The sequence below is a fragment of the Phaethon aethereus genome (assembly GCF_964289735.1).
Source record: "Phaethon aethereus genome assembly, chromosome: 1".
Taxonomy (NCBI): domain Eukaryota; kingdom Metazoa; phylum Chordata; class Aves; order Phaethontiformes; family Phaethontidae; genus Phaethon; species Phaethon aethereus.
In genome coordinates, this window is record NC_138575.1 from 108606707 (window position 1) to 108625899 (window position 19193).

The 19193-nt window shown below is 38.0% G+C and overlaps 1 protein-coding gene across 1 annotated transcript in view; it reads right to left on the reverse strand.

The window, feature by feature from the left end:
- Window positions 1-19193, reverse strand: part of ROBO2 (roundabout guidance receptor 2) — a gene marked incomplete at both ends in the record, with an annotated part of 481425 nt that overhangs the window by 110443 nt on the left and 351789 nt on the right. Inside the window, 2 exons of the mRNA XM_082008177.1 lie at window positions 12795-12806; window positions 16165-16292. Of these exons, the coding sequence (XP_081864303.1) occupies window positions 12795-12806; window positions 16165-16292 (140 nt within the window). The remainder of the gene's footprint in view (window positions 1-12794; window positions 12807-16164; window positions 16293-19193) is intronic.

Below are 19193 nucleotides of genomic sequence, written 5' to 3' on the forward strand. Positions count from 1 at the left end.
CCACCTCTTCCCCGGGCCTCAGCAGGTGTTAGTATTCTGAAAGGACAGGGACGAAGGGCTAGGTACCCTGCTGCTGCCTGTTTATACCCATGTGTTTTGAGGTTTCTGTAAGAGCATAGGTGTTGCTACACGTACTCTAGGACCTGAACTCATCCTGTACTATTCCTAAAGTGCTGGACCGCAGCAAGTTACTTGTTTTTCCCTCACCTTGTTTTACCTAGCGTATCTGTATGCGATCCCTACAGGTGTCAGAAAGCAGTATCGTGGTACTGTTTGTTCGTTCAATCATATGGGAAAGGAAAAAGAGAAAGACCTTTAAGCTGTGAATCAGAAATCTCCTTTCCTATAGGCACACCTGACACTAAGGTATCTCTACAGTTCTGACCGCCCACTTAATAAAGGTCACTGAATTAGTTCACTATCTGCTGCTCAGCCATAGAAGTTCATTGCCCAGGATATTAATATAGAATCAATAGCAACCTCAGGCAGCGAGGAGAACAGAAAACCTCTCACCTTATCTGCATTTGACAGGAACTATGCATCAGTCCTATGTCTATGCTGCATCATGAGTGGCCTCAAGACCGTAATCTGTCGTGACAATAAGAACCTGGTGGCAGGACACCACGCCTTAGATCATACCTAAGCATGATCGATGCCTAAGATTGTTGGGATCACCCTGCAAGGGCTCGACCTTAAGGAGAAGGAGCTGTGGCGTTGAGAAGCTGGTAAACAGCTGGACACCTGCAGGGCTCGGCCTTGAGGAGAACTAAGAGGAAGCAAAGGAGCGCGTGGACACCTGCAGGCAGCGAATCCTGACTGTGGAGAAGCACGTGGGCTGTGTGTGGTAACCAACCAGGATGTATTTTGTGGCGCGTGAAAGAGCTGTAACTGCATAAAAAACAGACACTTGTAGCAATAAAGGTCTTTGGCCTGAAACCCCGCCAGAGTCCGTGCCCTGTTACTCCACGTAAGATCACTTTGTAGGCATTGCTTGGTGTACTGGGGGTACGTTATGCAGACGGTAGTCTGACACAGCTCAACAGAAGAAGGACATGTTATTTCCATAAACCCATCTTTCAAATCAGATATCCGAATAAATGCAAGGTAGGTAAGTTTAAGGGTTCATCTGAAACATTCTCACACACACAAGGCTGTACTGTAATTCAGTAATTCAAAGCTCTGAGCAAATGTAATAGCACTGAACTTGTTGCTGTAGCAGACTTTCCAAGGACAAAATTAAGATAATTTGGTAGTCAAGGAACAATGAGAGATAAAACTCCTAGTTTCTAGTTTTTGACCTACTCCTAACTTTGAACATCTCTCACTTTCCTAAGAGAAGAAAACTGATCTTCGCTTTTGCAAAAAGAGACAAGGAAAAGAATTGGGAATTAAGACTGTAGCTCAGTCCAGATAATCCAAATGACATTGATTGACACTGTTTTTCTGTTCTCTCCCTGACACACACCAAGTGCTCTCCAGCATTTGCTACACCAGGTGAACAGAAGGTCCGTGGCCTCATAGCTACTAGTTTAGACATCCTAAAGACTCTGGTAAACAGTGAGGTATGGTTATGCAAGGATATCTTTTCTAGCTTTTCTTTGCAGACATGATGGCTAGAAATTCACTAGAAAAATAAATAAATTAATCAGAGCTTTTATTTAAATATAGTATCTTGATCTCAGAAGGAGCTGAGTTTCATTGGTCACTATGTTAATTAGAGTATAAAACCAATGTCTTCAGCCATACTATTTAATATAATAATTTTAAAGAACATGAAAAACATCACTTTGGAAAAATAAAAGCTTGCATGTGTTTTTTTGATTTATTCAAAGAAGGAGTTTTATAATGAAGGAAACACCCATTTTCTTCCAGTTTGTTGTCATATTCAGCTATAGGTCTGTTTATAGACAGCTAGACAGCCTCTGATAAAAATTACCTTGTTTACAGCATTTAAACAATATTTTCACCATATCAGTTTCCAGTTGAATAATGCAAATTGGCAATTGAAAGTAACAGTTAATAATTGCAGGAGTAATTCTTGGTCAAGTACAACTACCAAAGCAGTAAGCCTGCCATTATCCCCAGAGAATGCGACACGACCCTGATCAGAGACAGTAAAGCTTCTTTGACAGAACAAGCACTTGGCCTCTTCAATTTTCCTAAAAATAGAGCTCATTCTCTTCATATATAGATGCTGTTTATAAAGATAGATAAATATTATTACTCCCATTTTGCAGAAAGGTTAACTGAGATCACGACTTCCTCAAAGCCCAGCTTCAGTGGAACATTTGACAAAACCTAATTCAAGCCATTATTGCTTCTCTCAAAGTAGGTGGATTTTTAAAACATTCTGAAAAGGTTCAGTTAAAGAAATAACAGCAGGCTTGATATGCTTCAGCTGTTAAAGTTATGTGGTACTTTAATACTTAATTCAAGCTAACATTAAGGTCATTAGAAGAATCTGTTGAAGAAACTGTTATGAAGCAGCAAACAGTGTTGTGCCTATCAAACTATTACCCTTTCCTGTTTCAGATGTAACATTAACTGGACTGGAATAAACAGAGAAAAACTCTTGCTTAATTGAAATTTGAGAGTCAAAGACAATGGCTCTAAAAGGAAATATATTGCTTGAATTCCAGGGGACTAGACAAAAATATGAAAAAAGAACAATTAAGACTACAGACCTACTATACTTCTATTGAAAATTCTTTTCTTTTTTTTTTTTTTTTGAGAAATTTAAATAGTATACAGTAAATTAGATTTGATTTCTGGCAAATTATGCTTTGATACTGCATTCAGCAAGCGCTGGCTTCAATCAATGTCACACTAAAGCTCTGTTATGCTAATAGTCGCTTGTGAGGCTGAGCGGGATGATATGGAAATCAGATGGTTGAACATGAATAAAAAGCATAGGCCATGTACGAGGGGGCTTTGAGAAGAGGGGATGGGGGACCCTAAGGTTAATCACACCATGTTCAGAACTGTTTTTACAGCACAGAACAGTATCCTACTGCAGGAATTAAAATGGAGAGAGAGCGTGAGCAGTAGTGAGCATGAATTATGTTCAAAATGGGAAGAGTACATTCTGTTGCACTCTTTCTAGATGTCATTTTATGCATGACTGAATGGATCTTTTATTCTATTAATAAAGGTATACGAAGGTAGTCTCTGCTCAAGTGTTAGAGAGCTGTAGAAAAAAAAAAGAAGAAACAAATACCGCAAATTATTTCAAAAGGATTTCTCAACTCTCCGTCAATATTGATAGTTAGCAGAATCTCTGAGCTGATAGGATGGATTGCATTAATTTTTTTCCCAGTAGTATTACTGAATACTAAAGGTTATGCCGAGTCACCAGGAGCTGAAAAAGCTGCTAATGTAGAGAAGGTTGACTGAGACCGTGAGTTCATCCCTGCTAGGTTAACTCTGGTCACCTGGTAAGAAACGTGGCAGAAGACTCGGAAGGGGAGGTGAAAATTACCACAGAAAAATGTGAATGTATAGCAAAAAGTACACCGATCCTACATCAAGTATTAGCAACATGTTCTTCCAGTGACACAGTTTTCTAAGCTGATCTTGTGATTTGTGGTTCACATTGAATTCAGTGATGCTAAGGGAATTTTATTATCATAACTTGCTCACAGCACCTCCCTCAGCCCACATGCCCTGGGGTGCGTACATTATGTTGCTGTGATTGTAATTAAAAATAGATTTTGTAGCAAGTTTTAGTCCAGTATTGCTGGAAGATATGGAATTGTAACCACAGCAACTAATATCAGTGGGATTTTTGTTGTTGTTTGTTTTCTTTCTAAACATCCTCAATTACCTAAGGCTGCCACTATGAGACCAAACTCATTTTACATAATCCAAACATTTTTTCAGATAATGAAAACTTTAGTAAACTTTTAATTACAGGTACTTAGATAAAAGGTCCTCACATACCATAGCATATGAGGCTTTATTCAAAGCTCATTGAAGTTGGTACAAATACTCCTATTGGCTTATGTGGTCTTTGGATCAGACCCATTGAAAAAATAACATATTACAGGAAAAGAGTGACAGCAAAAAATATCAAAGGGCTTAAATTACAGATTTGACAACCATTAATTGCAACTAATTTCAGTCGACAGTGAACTGCAAATGCAATTCATTGTGAAGATTACTTAGGCAAGCTGAAGTGATAAAGATGAGTGTTTCACTTTAAACTGGAATTGTTTATTATCCATAAACATACTTCTGTGACTGGTTCAAAGGGGATAAGGGGAAAGATGTAAAGCAAAACTCAGATAATGCTCACTGATAGGGGATAAAGCTTTGAGGAGCAAGCAGAAAGCACCAAGATTCTTTAAGACGCAGCTCTGCTTCAGCAGGGAAGAGACAGCAGAGCAACCTAATATTCCCATCTACAGTCTTTTTCATCATTGTACATTTGCAGCAATAAACTAATTTCATAATAACCCTTTAGAACAATCAAAGTTACACCTGGTACAATACTCAGTAGCTCTGCCTGGAAGTAAGAGAGTCAGTTAGGGTGATAAGATAATGGCGCCTATCCCTAATTGCCTTCCGACTTCAGGAACCCCATCAACATCACACTCTTCTTTTGCAAAGCCCTCACAGACTTGAAACTGGATATCTCAATGCTCATCCCAAACCCTTATCGCAGCGACAATATTAACGTGGCTACTTCAGCTGATCTTCAATACATATGCATACTTTAAAAGATCAAACTCAGTTCCAGTCTTACCAAATACAGATCAAGACTTGCCTCTAAGATGTTTATACGGAAGATAGCAGAAGTCCCCAGAACTCCAGCTGAGTTATTACGTATTTTGAAAAGGGAGGTAACCCTCAACATCATCTATGGAGTAGGACTACTTATTTATAAGATTGCTTTGCTGGTTCCAGACACTGGCTTAGATGACAGTTGAAGGCAGTACAGGAATTCTTGAAAGAAAATAATGATCCCCCACCTTTGTGTGGCATTGATTACATTTTTCTAGAAGGTCTGGTAGATATTGGACTTTTTGGATGCTTTTGTGATACAAATGCAAAAGACAACTGTAAGGCCCTATTTATACACCTTGCTGTAGCAACGTTTGCCCTTTGTGTGGCATGAGCTGCCAAAAAGCGCAGATATGAAAGTCTAGGAGTTTTGAAAGATGGTTTGCAAGGCTACTATTGCTGATGGAGTAAATAGAGGAAAACAGAAAATATTTCCAGTCTCAAACACCAGAAACCTGGGCTGAGTCAGCATTTCTTTCCTCAGAAGTTCAGGTCTTCTTGATGGGTACCAAAAGTGATGTGTGGTTCTTAGGACACAAAGTTTTTAGTGCACTATTAGCTGTGACTAATGACACATCAAGGGTGTAGCCTCTGACACAGGAGCCGTTACAGAAGCCTGAGAGGATAAAAACTTAGGCCTATCACTAATTCAGATATTTCTTACCAGGGATAAACTAATGGAAGTTTAGGATGGTCATTTTCTTTAAAGTGAAAAGACTTCTCAATCTTATGGTGTGCTCCAGTGATTAGGTGTGTTCACAGACCAGGAAGGAAGGAACTTTTTAGCATGCTAGTTATGACTGAGTTGCCTAGGAAATTAGTTTCCTTTTACTTCTCTTCCACGAGTATCATGTTAACATAGGAATCTATAACTATTTCCTAGCCTGTACGAGTGCAGTTGGACTTTGAAACAAGTGTATACATCTCATTTTATGGAAATTTAGTTTTTTCTTTAACTCTGTTCTCTTCTTTGTTCATTTAGAATGTTTTCTTTCTTTCTTTCATGATTTCTTCATCAGGTGGATGGTTCTGTCAATAAAAATGAGGAATGTGTACGTTGTGAGGATAACAAATGATTCATGAAGCCCCTCACTAGACCTGTGATATTATTTTAAAATGAAACAGGTGCAGGTGGCAAAGTAGGTACATGGTTTGGATTCTTCTGAAAAGCAGCTTCCCATAACCTAGGAGAGTATTTATAATCCATAGCTCAGATACCATTGATAACATTGACACGTCTTCAAAATTAATTCTCATGTGTCCTGCACCAATAGATCAAATACACAAAATTAGAAGCACAGGGGTCATGCAGGGAGAACTTTTAGCAGATTGAATGAGAGGAAGCACTGGGGGAGAGGAGTCAGGCTACAATGGGGCAGAGGTAGAAAGCAGGGAGAAATGAGGTCTCAGCAAGATTATTACCAGGACTAGTTCTGCTGTAAGTGTCCTTCAAGCTGCTCCTGTCTCATGGAAAGTAAGAAATTCCTTTTGTTTTGTTTTGTTTACTGTTTTCAGATGAGCCATGTGAAAACACAACAGTGTGAAAAGATCACACTTTGAGAACTTTGAGAATCATTTGAGAACGCTAAACCTTCCTTCAATACCTGGACTAATTGTTCTAATCTTCAATTTAAATTCAAGTTCTGAATTCCACATATAACAACATTTTTATCCTTCATTTGGTCTGAAACACTGAAGCAGATTATCTTTGAAAGTGTGGAAGCATAAGCATTTTTTCCTTTCTTTGCAAGAGGTGAAAGAAGTCTAGAGAACCAATAAATAAAAAATGCTAACTGTCTTATATAATTTGACACACAAAATCTCTCTTTTATACCTGGATGACCTAAAAGAAAGAAGTGGGATAAATCTGCACAGGGGAAAAAAGGAGATGTGAGATAAAGAGTAATGAAAAAGCAGGTTTGGTTTATAGTCAAAGTTTCCCTGCCAATTTCAGTTAACTGCCGAATCTGCATTTGTCATTTTTATAACAAAAGTTGAAGCACAAAAAAAATTACTACCAAGGATTTGTTCTTCCTTCTTACCTAGGACTAATGACAATAAAACAAAACTATGAGAATAAGTATTAAAAAAATCCAACTCTGTCTCCTACATAGCAGGAAAGGCATCCACTTCCTGCTCCCCGCCCCCACTTGCTAATGTAAACTGTACCATTAGGGGATGGCTGGTGCTATTACGCCTTCTGTGAGTTTAGCAAATAAAACAAATTATGCCAACAAAAAGACATGTAATCCATCATGATTCCTTTTGTCATGGGAGATAGCAGGAGAGTTTGCTGGTAATGTGTTTAAAAAGGAGCAGCTTACCCCTTGCTGATGTAGTCACATTTCCTCAAAACAAGTGTAATCCGGTTATTTCCTTCAAAAAACCCATGAATTCACATGCTGAAGAGAAGAGCTAAGGAGATGATGAGAAGAGTAAAGAGCTAGATAGGCTAATAGGCTACATCTATAGTGAGAAAGATGACAAGTTCCTGGTTTGTTTACCCTTGAGAATAAAAAAGGCTGAGATGAGATATTCTGCTCAATTTGGGCCACTGTAAAGTGAAGAGAGGAAAAGGAGTGAGGAAGAAAAAAGTACTATTCATGCTGATTGATTGACAATGTTAGCATTAAAGGAATGGGGCATACAGTCATTTTGCTGTTGAATACCAAGGTCACATCCAAACTAATATGGCTAGCAGCAATTGAGCAAAGAAGGCAAAGGTAAGAATGAATGGGTTAATGCACTGATTTCCATACTCCTGCTGAAGGAAAAGTAAGCAATTTCTCTTTTTAGAAAAAAGGAAAGGAAAAGTTTGGGGGAAGCAACACAGCAAAAGACTTCTTCATACACTAATCTTCGAAGACTTATGGAGAGACTCTGAATCCACTGAAGAAAAAAATTCCCGCTGATTTGAGCACACTTCAGGAAAGTTAAAAAAGATTTACACAGCAAACTTCTTAAAACTTTCCCAAGCGAGAGTTCAGCAATGAAAAAAAAAAAAAGAAAAAAGGAGGCCCTTGATCACTTCCCTGCACTTGCTGTAACTGGGTTTTCTCTAAAGAGAAACAGTGTGAGTACTGGCACATACTTGGTACCGTAGCGGAATGAGCCAGGACATCACAGTGTGACTTCCAAAAACTTCAAGTTCCTACACTGCCGTCTTTCACGCTTATCATTGAAGAAGAATCCTCTACGAGATCTTCTATGTTTCTGTTCTCATCACTATATGGCATACCCAAGAAGATGTGGAACAGCTGGAAGTGAAGCTGAGTTTTGTGGACCAGCACATAAATGCTCGGTGGTTAATGTGCACCATGTCCGCTTGCAGAGACATTCTGGCCCACATATAGCAAACATTGTATTTCTATGATACCTGAAGTCATTATAGGATTCAAGTGTAAGTTCAGCCAATGGGGTTTTTCCAAAGTAGAAATGCTAAGGACTTTAGGATTTTTAGACTGGTCTTTAAAAGTCTAAGAACTGTTAGAACAAATCAGCTCCATATTTTAATTTCTTACTGGTATACAAAGAAATCTGAATTTCCTTCTATGGTAACCTTTTCTCTTTAATTTAAAGAATTTGCCTATTTTTAAACAATAGCAATGCATTCTTCCTTCTTTTGCCCAAGGAAGAAACAAATCCCAAAAGCCTAATGTCCACTGGTATCCTCATTCTCTTCTGAAAATTTCCACAGATGGTAGCAGCAGGCAGACAGGCAGTATCATTTTGATATAGATTTGAGATTTCTGCCACTGAAAGATGGCACCATACTTGCAAGCATGATCTCATCTCTTCTGTCACACACCAATCGCCATTACTGATATTGTATAGATCCTCAGCGTCTCAAGTGAAGGTGATCTTTTCATGAATATACTAAAAAAAAAAGCACTCATGCTATGACTTTCCTTGCAAGGGTCAGAATGAAGAATAATGAGAGATTTTTCTCACTTACCAGTCTGAACCATCCGAACAATATGATTTCAAGCCACAACACCTAATACAACTTTGTTTAAAATACGGCCCTTTCTATTTTATGTTTCATGCTGCACCACTCTTAATAGACCATTAAGTCATGCCAGGCTGATTTATGACATGAAAACTTCCCAGAGCAGAATGAAATGCATCATACAGTCACATTACACTTAAATGTGAATAGACTGTATTTAATTAGTCTGAAATTTGGAAAATTCATGGCAGGTGTCTTATCTGTTTCTCTCTTCTCCAACATGGTACGGAAGTGAAGTTTTTGTAACTTGGTTGGTCTCCTCTTACTTCCTTAGTTAATTCCAAATACTTGATTTCTATCCAGGTGGCAAAAGTATCTAGCTATTTGCTGCACGTCACTTCTATCTGGGAAGATGAGTCATAGCATATGACAATACATTAAGTAAGCTTGACTTATTGCAAGGCAACTGAAATGCAAAGAACTGTATTTTCACTTGGACATAGCCAGTATTAATTAGAAAGCTGAGTACTCTGTCATCTGAATGACTTTTTGGATGTTTAGTAAAAAGGTAACTGAAACATCAGACAGATTTTCATAGATCTTCTTTTTGAACTTTAGGCCCTCCGTCTCAAAGCATTATAGCAAATGCTTTTGAAAAGATTGTCAGTGTTACTTTCAGTGTGACTAGATGAAACTTTGGAGCTCCTCCCAGCTTTTGTGCTTGCTTCAACAGCTATTCTCCTGCCCAACTGCCATAAGAAATAGAGCAGAATGTGAAAGTGAGAAAATACTAACTTGCTCATCTGGAAAATCCATCTAATGAGTGAAATAACAACAGAAATTACCTAAATAGGGACAAATATCTTGTTTCCTAAACCCATCTGTTGTAAATCCTGTCAGAAATCTTTTCAAAAGGTTATAAATAAGAGAACACCTATTTTAGAAACAGGCAACACATTTATCCCTAGCAGCAAATCCAAACGTGATGAGTATTCTGGCATAGAGCTGTTAAATTCCCCAGCTGCCATCCACCTCGGGCAGAACCTCATTTTGTCTATGTAGTATATACCATATGTTAACTGCTTAAACCTAACATGGTCATTGGTAATCCCACTCCTGAATTTATCACTCAAGTTGAGATTTAAATTAAAATATCACAACTAATAGAATATAAATATTTGAAACAGGCAAAAACCAATTAGAAAATGAAATGATTCAGTTTGCAACAAGAATTGCAATGCTGGAACCTTAAAAAAGCATTCTTCTCTTCTTCAGTGACAAGGCATTGAAAGAAAATGGTTTGGTCTTGTTTAAAACACAATAAAGACAAAATGTCTGCTTTGAATTGGAGGTAGTGATGAAAGGTAAAGGTACATAGATAATTCTCAGGTGTCATGAAAGAATATAAACTTTTAAACTGCTCCCTGGCAGTTTACATAACTATACATAACTATATAGACATACTCCTGTTAAAATGTATACGTTTACATAACGTATACATAACTATATAGACATACTCCTGTTAAAATGTTATCCTCCTAGAGAGCTGTGAGCTTAATAACTTTAAGTGGTGTTTGCTTTAGCTTCCTTTCTGTAAGGAGATGTATTTTTGCTCTGCATTCCAATTTCCTGATCAAAAAAATGCTACAAGATTTGATTCACCATTCTTGTCAAATGACACTTTTAACAGATGATCATTTGGGCTTCTTGGTGGGGAACTGGTGGTGGAGAGGGAAGTTACTTTGTTTTGCTTTACTAGGCTTTAAATTTTCAAAAAACAGGATAGGTAGCCATTGCTTTACCTACACTTCTCCGAAACAGAGATATGAGCTGTAGAAATCAGTTTCACTTCAGGTCCTTAAGCAAAAGACAATAAGGCATACACCATCAGGACAGTATTGCCTTTTCTACAGGCACAAGGTCAGATAAAAGTGATCTAAAGAAAGTGATCTGCTTATATACACAAATAACTACATAAACACTTGTACAGGAATTCCACATGTTAAATATCTTTGGGGTTGGACTTAAACTTATTTAACAATCTTTTCACAATTCACAAAGATAATCACTGAATTAAAAAAAATTGATACAGACCGTATGACCTTATAATAATTATTTTAAAGTCAACCATTCTAATTTATGTTTCCTGAATAACTCATGTAAAAGAAGAATTTTCTTTGTACCAGATGTTCACTTGTAACAAAATAAAATAGCATAGGCAGGGAATATGACAAATTGATCACAGCATGGTCACACAAGAGGATCATATACCTGGACATAAGTAACTTGAGACCAAGAGCTTCTGTATAAGCTTTGGAGATGGAATCATGGATGACTCAACAGCCTGGAAAGTCTTAAAAAAGAATGCGTTCTGAAATAAGACACCACCAACGCTGCTGAAACCTATCATTTTCCTGTGAATCTCCAGTCATTTACTTTACGTGGCTTTCACAGAGCCTGAAACAATCTCTACTTTGTGATTTTTTTTCTTGCCTTTCCTTTAAGAGTGAGCAAAGTGAGAAAAATAACTAGAAGTAAAACACTCTTAATCTTGTAGCATTTTCTTAGGGAATGGAGGAGGAGATTTCATTATTAGCATACCACTCCCCCCCAACATGAGAGAGTTACATCAGAAGCATGCTAAATTTATACTTTTTTCTAAGCAAAGGAAAAATTTTTGTATGAGTTTACTCCAGTTTTACACAGTTAGAACTCCTGGGAATTCATTTCTCGAGAACTAGCACAATGACAAAATAATACAGTAGTGACTGGGGTTTAAAGCTTGCTATCAAAATCCCAAATGGAGAACAGCGAATTTCTGCTTGGCACAGGGAATTCTCCAGGTAAGGATAAGCCGTGCCGTGACTGTGGAGGTACTTGGCTTGGCTATGCCTATGCTAGTAAGCTAATAAGCATGGGATCACCTTGGTTCTGGAAACAGAGGCCTAACCTGGATTTTATCCTTAAATTATTCCAACCTATCTTCCTCCAACTTGTAACAGTGAAGAGCTGGGACAAGTTCAAACTCACAAACGTTAGTCAAATGCGTATCTAACATAACTTTTGACTACATAAAGACAGACCAAACGCCTCAGGATTCTCTGTAAACACCAGTACATACTTTTCACACTAATCCAAAAAATCAAGAGTAACCATATCGTTATTCTAAAAGATACAAAGATACATCTAAACACAAACTACAAAAATCAGAGGAGCAGTGCAACTGGTTAAAGTATTTAGAAAATATATAGGCACAGAGTAAACATCCGTGAATGAAAATTAAATAATATGTTTAGGATACTTCTGAACACCAAAAGTGAATTTCAGCCACTGACAGTTGCAATTTTTCCATTATGCTCAGTTAGATTTTTACGAATTTTCAGAAATAATTTCAAAGTTATAGGAAGGAAACAAATTTTTAGTGTGGGGATTCAAAATCCAGAGGTTATCTTCCTCTGGACTTGTTATTCAAAACAGTCTGCATCCTATACAGCACATTCCAAAATGTATTCAAAGATGACCCAAGGGCAAAAATCAATTATGAACTTTCTTAACAAGCACGGAAATCTACTCCATCCCCTCTTCAATTTCAGGACTATTTAATTTCAAAACTCTTTGAAAGATACAAGAAAGACGGGACATGCAAAGCCTGTGCTTTTACTGCTATGCAATAAAAGCATAATGAGCTGATCGGTTAGGGCCTGATAGAAGCTCACCGAAGTCAATACAATCCTTTCCGTTGATTTCAATGGCTTTTATACCAGGCCCTTAAACAGACCGTTAAAAATGCCTGAATGAGTGATTTTGGCTCAGTATCACCACACCCACCCCGTTTCGCTGATTGGTATTTGTTCGTGATTTGGTAAATGCGTTTATACATGACACAGCAGAAAACACAAAGTCCAGAAATAGCACTTTGTCAGTCAAAATCACTTGCCTGGTGTTAGACAGTTAAAACTATGAAGCGCTGGCTGCTAACTTCAGCCAGTTAAATGCTGTTGCAAATGAAAGATGAAGCATTGCATGAAGCCATGCTAAAATGGATAGAAGGATGGTTACTTACCAACGGGGCGAGCTGTTGACATTACAATGGTGTAGTGAGAACATAAAAAAGAAATTAAAAAAAGAAAAGAATATCTGTCAGAATGCATGACGTGTAATGCTACCTTCCACTATGGATACTACCATGATCGCTAACCCCTCAAATGACAGACAGCCTAAGTAAAATGTTTACTGCTGTTACTGTTCAGTCACGTGCCACTCTTATCACATTTACTTGAGCATAGCATCTGAACAGCCTGCTTGGAACCATTCTCTGAGAAACATTTTTATTATCTTTGCATGCCATCACCAAGTATCATTGTTAATACTTAACAAAAGAAAAAATTGCGTTGCATTAGCACAAACTTTTAGATCCCGATGAACACATCAGTTTAAGCCGCAGACTGCCAAATGTCATGCCAGTAGACGCAAGGCGCTTGCTTTCGCAGTCAAACAGCAATTGAATTTTAAGCATGGCCAGTCCGTACAGCAGTAAGGGCTACAGAAAGCCCAGGACACGGTTTTTCCCATTCAGTAACGGGCATAAAAGCTCACAGCACACCGCTTTTTCCTTACTGATGGTGCTGAGGAAAATATAACAAATAGGCTGAAGTGGCCGCAGGGATTTTGAGGCCACAGAACCTCCCAAATTACTGTTTAGATAACTTCCACTTCCTAAAAAAAATTGCTGCTGAATGATCGACAGGTTAATACTGTTTCAGGTTGATATCAAGATTGAAAGCTGCTGCTGCAACAAGCGATTTCTTGATTATAGCAACAGCCCTTCATTATACTTGTGCTGGGGAAGAGGGCTGTCAGTCCCTCTTAATAAAATATAGACATCCCCTTTCAGAAGAACTGAAAAGTCGGACATAAAATTGACTCCAGGTTGGATCTGGGTAGGCCAAACTTCCGATTTTAGCAGTAGAAATAATTACACATTTCTGAGCAACAGCACGATTTTTTTTCTCTTATTTTATTTTTCTCTCTCTCTCTTTTTTTTTTTTTTTAAGAAGTTAACTAGCTCTTTATGCTTTTGTGTAGGCTAGGGTCAAAAGTAGGGTATGCAGATCCAGAGGTAACACAGCATGCAAGGACATTCTTCGTTCTCAGCCTTTCTGTGTCTTTATCCTTACTTTGGCATACCCACTTCGTTTAACTATTTCAAGCCTGCTGCTCTTTCTCACCCATCATTTATTTGAAGACTTTCTGTCTCCTAGTATTATGGACACATTCCTGCTTCTGCAGAGAGATAAGACATAAGAGTGATGTGCACCTTTCCAAGAGAGGGCATGGAGGCTGAGCCACAGAATTCAAATTCTGTTACTTTTTGTGACAGTTTAATGTAAACTCCCTGACTTCATCCTCATCCCCTGCTTTAAGTAGATGGAACCGCGAATGAGGGAGCTAAGGACAATGCTGCTGTTGCCAGGTTTGCAGCTGTAACCACAACACCTGCAAGGAACCAAGACACCCTCAAAGTAAATTTTGAAGTGCTATGTGTTTTTGCTCCTCTACATGACAAGCAGTTATGGTAAAAGCAGCTTCAGACAAAACTGGCAAAAGTTTAAGAATTCAGAATTATGGCTTCCTTTAATTAAAAGGACCATTCTTTATGGTCCCTAAGTCAATGGGTGTTTGCCCAGACCTTTGTTTTCAGAAAATTCAGAGTAATAACCTTCCCCATTGAATTTCTTGGCTTTTCTGGTTTTCTATCATATCCTGAACATTTAATATCCTTATAACATCACGGCTTCCTTCTGTTGGATAAACATTATGAATTTGACTATAATTTACAAACCCAGGGGGGAAGAATACCCAAGATAATGAAAACCTGCTTTTACTGTAGGAAAATCGATTAAATTATATATTTCCTTGGGTTTTTTTCGCCCTAATTTCATCATGTTCAAGCTTCAGTGATTTCAAAGGGTTTTTTGCTTGGTTCTAGCTATTGTTTATATCACAAGTCTAGGTAGCAAATCTAAAAGGCTTGCTCCAGTAATGTGTACACAGTTCTAGGAGTGTTTAAAGGCTATTGAATTGGTTGTCAGATTTATTGGATACCATGATTCTGCCTGTGACAAAGGAACAGAGTGAGAGTATTTCTGGGAGTTCACTGTAGTGACTATTTTTCCTCACGTTACAAAATGGAAGAACAATCTCTTACACAAGCATGTAGCAGGTAAATCTGATTCTTCAGCTTAAAAACGGGAAGAGCTGCATTATCACTTATTCTCTAAAGCGAACACCGAGGTAATATTTCAGCAGATTGATTATCACAATACTCTCTTTTCTTTGTTATATACTAACATCTCCCCCCGTACAAAGCCATGGAGTGCTTTTTTTTTCCCTTTGAATTCAGCAAATTAAACTGAACTGTGTCCATGCATTAAATGGATGGAAATGGAAGCTGGCCTCTTGGGTCAGTTGACCCCAGTTCTAATAAAGCAATCCATTGAGACTTTGAACATTTGATTTAATGTGTATGAAAAGAGAAGAACAGATAAAGCTAAAAATGTTTTTATTAACCTTTCACAGCTCTACTGAAAACCGTCAGCATGCACCACTAAACTGTGAAATAGTGTCTGCGTGATATTCATTGTGCCAAATTGCTGCTTATCTTTTGGAATGAAGTAATAACTATTATATTCTATTTACTCATATGGAAATATTAGCCTAAAAACTTTTTCTCTCCCCATAATATTTAGCATGTCTATATCTACTGTCACAAAAGACATTTTGGCAACTCATTATTCTACCAGTCTTAAAACCTCCTTACCACATCAAACCGCAGTACATAAACACTGAGTGGATACTAGAGACCAAGAATATTTTAGGAGAGAATATGATAGTCTTTACCTTGTAATACTTACAAAATTTAATTAGGATTTTCTTATTCCTTTGGCTGGGGTTTATCTTTCAGATAAAGAGTAACGGTAGAGTTTAATTATGGCAGAGCTAATCATATAATAATACTACCTGCATTATGTTTGGCATTAATAAACATAGTTCCATACTATACTCCTTATACTTATTAGAAAAAGAAACATGAATAATAGCCTAAACTGATGGCTCACATATTAAAGTCTTTGCCCATGGTTATGTAGTGCTTGCTTATGTGTGTGTATATTTATATATGCATCCGTCCTTCAATAAAAAAAACACTGCAACAGCTCTTTAACTGCAGGGAGATCCTAGTCTACTGAAGTCAATTAAAATTTTGCTTGAAATATCAACAGGACCAGGATTTCATTGTTGTAAATCAGTGCCAGCACCCGCAATTGCCAAGGGTATGTGAAACCCAAACAATGCCAGGTAAGGGTGTGGCCCATTTCGTCAGAAAGCAATTTATCCGTGTAGGGGACAGGTCCTCCCTCCGTGGGAACGCTCACCTCGCACAGTGAGGGTAGCAGAGGCTTCCACTTTTCCAACTCGATTCTCAGCAATGCATGTGTAGGTTCCTTCATCTGCGCTCATGGCCTTCTTAATGCGCAAGGTGTAGTCATCTTTGATGTCATACCTGCATTACAGAAAAAGAATGAAAACTCTTTCTGTAGACAACAGAAATGAACGAAAACTCTCACCTGGAATATGCCGGTCTGATTCTATCTTGGAGCCAACTTTGGAAGATAAATTATTATCTAGCATTAGATAATTCCACCAAGCATTAATCTTCATGACATTTTTATTGCACTCTGCATTAGTTAGAAACTTTACATAAAATTAGTACTGCTATGTTCACTCAGTATTAGGGCTTTATTAATAATATCATTCACTTTGTCCTTGATCTGGTGCAATAAGATAAAATTAAGCTATCAGACATCAGTTATCAATACATGACAGCTCAGGTTTATCATGCCCTTAACTATGTGAGCTACACATTTTACCTTTCGCCGATTTGGAAATTTCCCTTTATATATAGTTTTCCTCTACAGCAGCAACCCCTTAGGGAAACTGTGAGCGTGTTGGTACGATCTGACACTACACGATTACAAACAATAAAATATATTTAAGCCCTGGAAGGTGACATTTATTAAAGAGATACATTAAAGGAGATTTATCAGTTTCACAAGAATAATACAAAACGATTCATTAAGGGTAGACAATAACATTTTCTCTTTCTTAAAAGAAATTAGAAACAATTCACTTATGCTTTGTCCATTTCTTTGTTTCTATTGTTGTAATAATTTTAAAACTATGAGGACGTATAAAACTTGAAATAATACGAAGTACTTCAGCATGCTGTGAACATTCATTCTCAAGGTATTTAGAGTGCTTACACCTAGAAAAATATTTCCAGTTAAACTGTTATTATCCTGCAGAAGTCATGCTTAACAAACTATTTTAGGCTCTGATCCAAAGCTTAAAGTCAATGGGAAACTTTATCTGGTATGAAATTTTTTTGGCTCCTGAATAAGGAAAACCTCGGTTTTCAGCATAGATATTTTACTCTTGAAATACTCTCTTGTAAAATTATTTTCAACAACATTTCTTCTGGATATAATAAGCCCCAATACCTTAATTAAGTCAACTTAAATCTAGACTTAGCTTCAGATTCTCATGTATCAAATAGTGAAATAGGAACACAAAACTAAAGAAAGATCGAGACTTCAGGAGACATCAATACTCTTTCTCACTGTATACACACTCATGACATAACTTCAGAACAAGTAATTTACCTTCTCTTTGCTGTATAGTAAAAATCTTGTAGACTTGTTCAGCAAACATATTGAAATCATATGGAAGAGTATCCTTAAATGTTTTGATGAATAAGAATGCAATGCAATTAGTTACAGGAATGTTGTGAGGCTCTGTGAGTATTTTTAAATGCTTTGACAATCTGAAACATTAATTTCTGTGTACATAATATACATTGCTATTGGTTCCTTTAGTATAGGTTTCTAGAGAGAGCGCTCTCTGCTAACAGACTTTAAAGGATCTTAACACAAAGGATTCTATATGTTGAAACTTTCAAAGTTCTGTTTTGTCTAATTAAAGCTCACAACATCAATTAGAGCATTACTAGCAATTGCAAGAATAAAGAGAAGCCAAGACATCTTTTCACGCTCACCACAATACAATACAGCTTCATTCTATATTCCGTAAGTCCATTTTAATTATTTGCAAAAAAATAAATTAAAAAAGACCAAACTGAGGCTAACCATTCTGTCAGAGATAAGCATAAACATGTACGATACCTCTTTTGTTAGGAGTTACACTTAATTATATGTATGTGCAGCACCTCAAATTTAACTAATGAATAAGAGAGATGCCAAGGGGAAGAATAAGTAGATGCCATGGCAGACTTCAGAAATTTTTAGGGACAATTTTTTTGCCACCGTTGGGGGGTGTGAGGAGACGTTATGAACTAGAGAACTTAATATGCAGTTTCTGCAACTACACTCAACAGCCATACACAGTTGAGGCACATTTCTTCTCGACTGCTCACAAATTATGTCATTTTGCATGCTGTGCTGCACTAGTCAACGGCAAATAGAAATCACTGTTTTCATAAGAGAGAAAAGGCAAATTGTCTCCCTTAAAGATCTCAAGGATATGACAACAGTATCCCACAACGATGGAGCAGTTATTTGTCTTTGGCGACCACAGAGTTGCAGACAAGAGAAAATGCTTATTTTCTTGACATGAGGCCAGCCCTAGGGGACTAAAAATATAAAGCTGTATTCATCTCCTGTGAGATAAGAAAACTGAGATGAGCTGTAATATAAATATGGGTTGGATACAAGAATCATAGTTATAAAGCTGGGCAACAATTAACAATTTATTTAATTGCTTGTCTTTTTTTCTTTTTTCTCCCCCGGACAAAGAACGTCCCCATGGTTCACTTACCACTGCCGAGATAGAAACAGGCAGGCAGCGGGACTCTATCTGAGTGGCTGCTTGAACTGGGATGTGGACAGCCTGGGACAGGGCCCTCCAGTCTGCTGTGGGCTGCAGCTGACTCGCTCTTCATCTCACTGATGTGCTGGTGCCGGCATGCCAGCCAGCTGCCTCGGAGGCTCCGGCAGCCTTTATGCTTGCACCTGCCAATCATGCAAATTGAGCAAAGGCTGCTGGAGGAACGAGCCAGCTGCATGGCATGCCAGGACGCGGAGTGAGGGTACAGCCATCATCTCCCACTTGGGTTGTGAAATGGAGGGTGGCATAAGCACGTTGGTATCACGGCCCAGGTATCAGTTACTTCAAGGAGAGGTGCAGCTCTCCCAGGCTGCTTCTCCAACAAGGCCATACTGGGTTTGTGGACCTCCCTGACAGAACGTGCCATCTAGCAATTAGATTCGTGTATGGATGGACCCGTGGGACATTATAACCATCTGCTGTCCTGAAGTATTGACACGCTGCCCCTCAGTCATCTGTTCCACCCACATTGTCCCCAGAAGTCACCACAGTTCAGTGAAAA